At 45.0% G+C, this 7,500-nt stretch overlaps 1 protein-coding gene across 1 annotated transcript in view; it reads left to right on the top strand.

Annotated features, from left to right (window-relative positions):
• Positions 1-7,500, top strand: part of Nup107 (nuclear pore complex protein Nup107) — a 25,861-nt gene that overhangs the window by 17,212 nt on the left and 1,149 nt on the right. Inside the window, exons 12-16 of the mRNA XM_086545085.1 lie at positions 1,811-1,983; positions 2,285-2,480; positions 2,851-2,970; positions 5,596-5,772; positions 7,269-7,463. Coding sequence (XP_086401211.1) covers positions 1,811-1,983; positions 2,285-2,480; positions 2,851-2,970; positions 5,596-5,772; positions 7,269-7,463 — 861 coding nt within the window. The remainder of the gene's footprint in view (positions 1-1,810; positions 1,984-2,284; positions 2,481-2,850; positions 2,971-5,595; positions 5,773-7,268; positions 7,464-7,500) is intronic.

The following is a 7,500-nucleotide window of genomic DNA, read 5'->3' as shown; positions in this document are numbered from 1 at the left end:
CACACATACCCCACACACCAACACTCAGACCACAACACTTACACACAACACACACATACCCCACACACATACTCACACACAGACCCACAGACAACAACCAACATGACTCACACATACTAAACACACACAAAATACACACCCCACACCCCCATACACCACACACACATACACACACACACACTACACACACACACACAACAACCACACCCCAACCACCACACCCACACAAAACATGACACACACATAACCACACACACATCATTTTACACACACACACAAACCCAAAACAGACTCACACACCACATACACACAACCATACACACACACTAAACACACACACTACACATACACATACACACACACACAAGCACAACCACACATACACCCACACACATGCACACACACACTCTACACACACACCATACACACACCACACACACAACACACACACACATACAAGGTTCCACACACATACACACTCAACCACACACAAACACAAAACACTTACACACACACACAACACTCACACAGCCCACCCCACACCATTACCACACACACACATACACACACACCCCATACACACACACACATACCACACACATACTCACACACACCCATACACCACACACCACACATACACACACACATACACCACACACACATACACCACACATACACAAAACACATACCAAAACCCCAATTCACCCATACACACACCCCCCACACACACACCCCCCACACAACACACACACACACCCCCACACACACACACCCCCCACTCTCACACACACATACAATCCCACACACATACACAACACACACAACACACTCTCTCACCCACCAACAACTCACCCTCACAACACTAAAGACACTTCCCACACACCACCCACACACACCCCCCACAAAACCCCACACCCCCAACACACTCGATAAACACCCACCACACACCCACACTCACACCACACCACACACTCACCCACCCCCTCCCCACACCTCCCTCCCCAACACACACACACTCGACACACAAAACCACACACAAAATCACACCCCACACACACCAACCCACAAAACACACACACACACACTCACCACCCACACAAACACACCCCATACGACCACTGAAAACACAAACACACACACACACACCCACACACACACACGACCACACATACACACACCCCACACACATACACACACTTACACCATCCAGACACACACAACACACACTACAGACACACACATAACACACCCACAAACACACTCCCACCCCCCCCCCCCAACACAACACACACACTAACCACACACACAACTCACACACACAACACACACACACAAATAAAAGTGGAAACAGACACTCCCCAACCCCACCCACACACCACCCCACACACAAACCCACCACACCCACCTCACTCCCCCACCGCCACACACTCACTACACACAGCCCCAACACACCCACACACACACAAACACACACACACACTCACACTCACCACAACTCACACATACCCACACACACACACTCCCTCCCACCAAAGCCTCCAACACTAACCCCACACACATCACACACTCACACTCTCACTCACTCACTCACACACCACCCCACAAAACACAGCCACCCCCACTCACACACTCCACACACCCACACCCAACCCCACCCCAACACACACAAACACATAACCCACACACACACACACACTCACACAACACTACAGAGCAGCTAGCCCCACTTCCCCATCGCCCATAAAATTTTCTGTGTCCAATCTAAATTTGCTTTAATAACCCTTTCCCACGGAACCCCTGCCCAGCTTAGGACCATTTGGCTTGGTACACCTCTGTCCTGCCAGTGTGGTTGCAGGTAGAATGGTACGCTCGCTTCCTCCACAACATCACAGACGACCACCACCGCCGCCACGCCCTGCAACTGGCAGCCACAGTTGCCCTTGACACCCGTGCCATTACATCAACTGTTGTGACCAACATCAGGTTGGTGTTGGTGGACGACTCTTTTCTTTGTTGTTATATTGATTGATAATGTCATGCTCTTACAGTGCATTTGATTATTGAATAGTATTTTTACTTTTTTCACATTTCTTTAACATGCTTGAATTGATGTTATACAAGATAGATAGATAAATGTGCTTGTGATAATGTTATTTGATAAAAAGAGATTTTCATGCATTATCAAATGGGAAATGTATAACAGTTTTTATGTGCTTAAATGTATCTTGATATAACAGATTAGCATTTTTCTTTCTTTTTTTTTTACATTGATACTGTATTGCAGATTGTCAGGCAGTCGCGACCCAGAGAGTGAAGTTGTCTCGGAGACAACAGGAGATGACAGAGTAAAGATTAGTGCCATTGACTGGCTCTTGTATGATCCCAAGCAGAGAATAGAAGCTCTTCGTCAAGCTAATGCCCTAATGCGAACCCTCCTCATATCTAGGAAAATTGGCACTGCCAAAATTTTGTTCAAAAAGGTAAATTTATAAATATATATTTTTTTATTTTTGTGTTATCCGTTTTGTAGTCTAGGTTGGCATTTTCTTTGTATTTCTTTATTGCTCACAATATAGTTTTTTTTTGTTTTTTTCTTCTTCATTTTCGGTTTTATGTGAGCAATAATTATTTTCTTTTATATGGGTTTTTCTTTATTTCATATTTTGTTATATTGTTTTTTATATGTTTCTAGTAAGTAAAAGACACTTGGTACAATGAAACAACCACACTGATAAAGAAAACAGATATGAAGTCGCATGTATATTTAGCATGCTCAGAGTATACCATTTTCACCAAAGAATTAGTGAAACATAACTCTTACCATATACAAACTCTCTCTTTTGCTTGCAGATTCCAAGCGACTCGGTGAACGTCATAATTCAAGAACACGAAATGGAAACAGGATCCAGAGACCTGTCACCCCATGCTGATAATATCGTTAGGGAATACCTTTGCATCAGGACGTTCCTGGTAGGTTGACAGGAGTTTTATGGCTCTTCTAGGAGGGTGTTTGCTGGAGGACTGAATGGTTCTTTTTATTTCCCTTCTTATACTTAGTCTTCATTCTTCTTTCTTCTTCATTGCCATCATCTCCTTCTTCTTCTTTTCCTCCTCTTTCTCCTTCTTCTCCTCCTCCTCCTCCTCCTCCTCCTCCTCCTCCTCCTCCTCTTCCTCCTGTTTCTCCTCCTCCTCCTCCTCCTCCTCCTTCTGTTTCTCCTCCTCCTCCTCCTCCTCCTCCTTCTGTTTCTCCTCCTCCTCCTCCTCCTCCTCCTGTTTCTCCTCCTCCTCCTCCTCCTCCTGTTTCTTCTGTTTCTCCTCCTCCTCCTCCTGTTTCTCCTGTTTCTCCTCTTTCTCCTGTTTCATCTCTTTCTCCTCCTCCTCCTCCTCCTGTTTCTCCTCTTTCTCCTCCTCCTCCTCCTCCTGTTTCTCCCCTTTCTCCTCCTCCTCCTCCTCCTCCAGTTTCTTCTCTTTCTCCTCCTCCTCCTCCTCCTCCACCAGTTTCTTCTCTTTCTCCTCCTCCTCCTCCTCCTGTTTCTCCCCTTTCTCCTCCTCCTCCTCCTCCTCCTCCAGTTTCTTCTCTTTCTCCTCCTCCTCCTCCTCCTCCACCAGTTTCTTCTCTTTCTCCTCCTCCTCCTCCTCCTCCCCCCGCTTCTCCTCCTCCTCCTCCTCCTCCTCCTTCTTCTCTTTCTCCTCCTCCTCCTCCTCCTCCACCAGTTTCTTCTCTTTCTCCTCCTCCTCCTCCTCCTCCACCAGTTTCTTCTCTTTCTCCTCCTCCTCCTCCTCCTCCTCCTCCTCCTCCTCCTCCTCCTCCTCCTCCTCCTCCAGTTTCTTCTCTTTCTCCTCCTCCTCCTCCTCCTCCACCAGTTTCTTCTCTTTCTCCTCCTCCTCCTCCTCCTCCTCCACCAGTTTCTTCTCTTTCTCCTCCTCCTCCTCCTCCTCCTCCACCAGTTTCTTCTCTTTCTCCTCCTCCTCCTCCTCCTCCTCCACCAGTTTCTTCTCTTTCTCCTCCTCCTCCTCCTCCTCCTCCACCAGTTTCTTCTCTTTCTCCTCCTCCTCCTCCTCCTCCTCCACCAGTTTCTTCTCTTTCTCCTCCTCCTCCTCCTCCTCCTCCACCAGTTTCTTCTCTTTCTCCTCCTCCTCCTCCTCCTCCTCCTTCTTCTCTTTCTCCTCCTCCTCCTCCTCCTCCTCCACCAGTTTCTTCTCTTTCTCCTCCTCCTCCTCCTCCTCCTCCACCAGTTTCTTCTCTTTCTCCTCCTCCTCCTCCTCCTCCACCAGTTTCTTCTCTTTCTCCTCCTCCTCCTCCTCCTCCTCCACCAGTTTCTTCTCTTTCTTCTCCTCCTCCTCCTCCTCCACCAGTTTCTTCTCTTTCTCCTCCTCCTCCTCCTCCTCCACCACCAGTTTCTTCTCTTTCTCCTCCTCCTCCTCCTCCTCCACCACCAGTTTCTTCTCTTTCTCCTCCTCCTCCTCCTCCTCCACCACCAGTTTCTTCTCTTTCTCCTCCTCCTCCTCCTCCTCCACCACCAGTTTCTTCTCTTTCTCCTCCTCCTCCTCCTCCTCCTCCTCCAGTTTCTTCTCTTTCTCCTCCTCCTCCTCCTCCTCCTCCTCCTCCTCCTCCAGTTTCTTCTCTTTCTCCTCCTTCTCCTCCTCTTTCTCCTCCTTCTCTTCCTCCTCCTCTTTCTCCTCCTTCTCCCTCTTCTTCTTCTATCTCCTTCTTCTATTCCTCCTCCTCTTCTTCCTCTGTCTGTGGATTAGTGTGGCAATCAGAAGGGTGGATGGAGGATTAAAAGAAAAATCAGGTTTGAATGAGTATTGATAGCATTATTGTTAAAATTGTTATTTTGACTGATGGGCTAGAGGTACCTGCACAATACCCACAGGCAGAAATAGCTTCAGTGAATCCAAATTTTAAGAAAATATGTTGCCTTGTAAAATAATTGACAATGATATATATAAAATGTATATTTTTATCTTAGTCGACATAGTATGTGGTTAAATGAATGTTGATGGCTGTGGTTTGGTGGATGCAAGCAGTGCGTCTATGTAATTGATACTTGGAAGCTCCGCTTAATCTTCATACTTGATAACTACCTGCCCTGGTTTCTTGTTATGAATCTATACAATAGTTCCAGGAAACTCTGTGTGTGTGTGTGTGTGTGTGTGTGTGTGTGTGTGTGTGTGTGTGTGTGTGTGTGTGTGTGTGTGTGTGTGTGTGTGTGTGTGTGTGTGTGTGTGTGTGTGTGTGTGTGTGTGTGTGTGTGTGTGTGTGTGTGTGTGTGTGTGTGTGTGTGTGTGTGTGTGTGTGTGTGTGTGTGTGTGTGTGTGTGTGTGTGAAGTAACTTAGGAAATAGGGAACTCTGGCTGAGGATAGACGCTCACCTTTACCAATTGTATGGTTGGCCTGATTCTAAATAGTTTTTGAGGGGGTGATATTACTATCATAATTAAAGATGTGATTTTTCCCTATATTTTTTCTTTCTTACACTATCTAGAAATTAAATGAATATTTTTACAAAATTTCCATATAAATAAACAGTTTCTATTTACAAAGAATCTTAATCCAATTTTTAACATTTTCCTTCCCCCCCGGAACCACAGGATGCCCAGGACTCCTTCACCGACTGGTTTGACCACTACCACCAGAAGAGGCCCCAGCCACCAAAGAAGCCAGCTGCGGGCTCCAACTTCTCCCAACAGGTGGCTTACGAGCAGGCAGAACAGCAGCACAAAGGAGAGTTGGACCGATGGAAACACACACTCTCCCTCATCACAAAGGTAGGATGTTCCTCTCTGTCTTGTGGAGGTGATGGGGATTCACGTGTATGTCTGTGTGCCATGTGGATTGGTTGGACAGGTTAGATCAGCATAATGAAAGGATATAAAAACCCTTGCTATGAGGTTAAATAGGTAAGTGGTAAATGAAACCTTTTCTGTTGGGTTTTAGCAATGTAATCTAAAATATGAATTATTCCTATTTTATTTAATGCTATTAGAAGTGTGTATATTGTGTGGACACTTGTTAACCTATTGCAGGTGGGCATAGATGTACTTGCCCAGTTTGATTTTCAGAGCGAGGCAGCTTCGTGTAACATTCCTTGACTTTTCCCATGCTCTTTCATTCACTCATTGTAAAAGTACAGCCTTTTTTGTGTTTTTAATTATTTTTGTGTTATTGTATTGAGAGACATATGTGTCATATGACATACTCTATCATTACTGCAGTTGACTAAAATTGTAGTAAAGGGTCCATATCAGCTCATTATTTTTTCATACTCTGTGTGATAGAACTATTGCTGTTTTATGGGAGGACAATTTGTGTGTGTGTGTATGTGTCCATCCATGTACTGTTGTAAATGAATACGAAAAATATAGCCATCCACAATTAAGATACCATGAAGAGGAAGGAAACACAGTACAAGGAATCCCAGCTAGCACAGGGGCAGATTGTAGACACTGGGCATGGTTTGAGATACCTTCCTCTTTTCCTCATTATGCCTGCACCTCCTTCATCACTGGTAGTTTAAAGCAAGAGGTCGGGAACCTGTATGTGCCATCGTTCTCTAAAGACAATGCATACTAGAGACTGTGGATGGGTGCCTTTCAAGACTCTCTCTCTTGCTGGTGCTATTAGAAAATGGTGCCATCTAGGTTTTGGGTTTTAGGTGAAACCATTTTGCTTAATATTACAGCCATTATAGTAATTATGATAGCAATTGTCATCATCACTCACTCATTATTCATAGTACAATAAAAAAAACATTGATCCAAAATCCCCCAACGTCATGTACATCATGATGCCCACCATCAGGTCAAAAACTCGTGCGTCATGTTTGTCATGATGACAATTGCTATCATAATTACTATTATGGCTGTAATATAAAGCAAAATGGGTTAATATTTGTCAGAAATGTATGTCAATCCTGGAAGCTAGTGTTTTACATTAAATTTGCAAGGGAAATTAATACTGTCTTGTAGATACACGCATTAAGAAAAAAAAAAAAAATTGACGTATTTGTAGGAAAGATAAATTTCACAAATTACAGCACCCTGATGATGTATACCTTGATTATTATTATTTTATGGTTTCAGAGTATTGATCATCATATTCAGTTTGTGACATGAAATTAACTCGGCTTTGAATGATCTGTGCAAATATTCATGTTATGCCTCACATCCATATGTAGGCATAAGAGCAATTAGAATTTTTGGTTATCATGTAACATAAGCCAACATACCCCATTCACTGACACAATGTGAAATTCCTTTTCCAGACGGCGTGTGACCGCCTGTACAACGTGCTTCTCTTCCCTGAGGGCGGGTGGCTGGTCGACTCAGGCCTGGATGACCAGGAGGGCGACACCTCCACCGTCAAGGATACCAGCAGCAGCAGGGAGATGAGACTCGACAACCAAGAGCCAGACCGTGCCCAGCAGATGTCCGTGTTGCGCTCGATCTTCATCCCACAGGTAAGCTAGTGCTGGGATGAGGTTCTTATGAGGTTGG

Source organism: Penaeus japonicus, unplaced genomic scaffold, assembly GCF_977035675.1.
Source record: "Penaeus japonicus unplaced genomic scaffold, GWHDUDI00000001_assembly GWHDUDI00000016, whole genome shotgun sequence".
In the NCBI taxonomy this organism is placed as follows: Eukaryota; Metazoa; Arthropoda; class Malacostraca; order Decapoda; family Penaeidae; genus Penaeus; species Penaeus japonicus.
The sequence above is the reverse complement of the archived record's forward strand: the minus strand, read 5'-3'. Positions and strand labels throughout refer to the sequence as shown.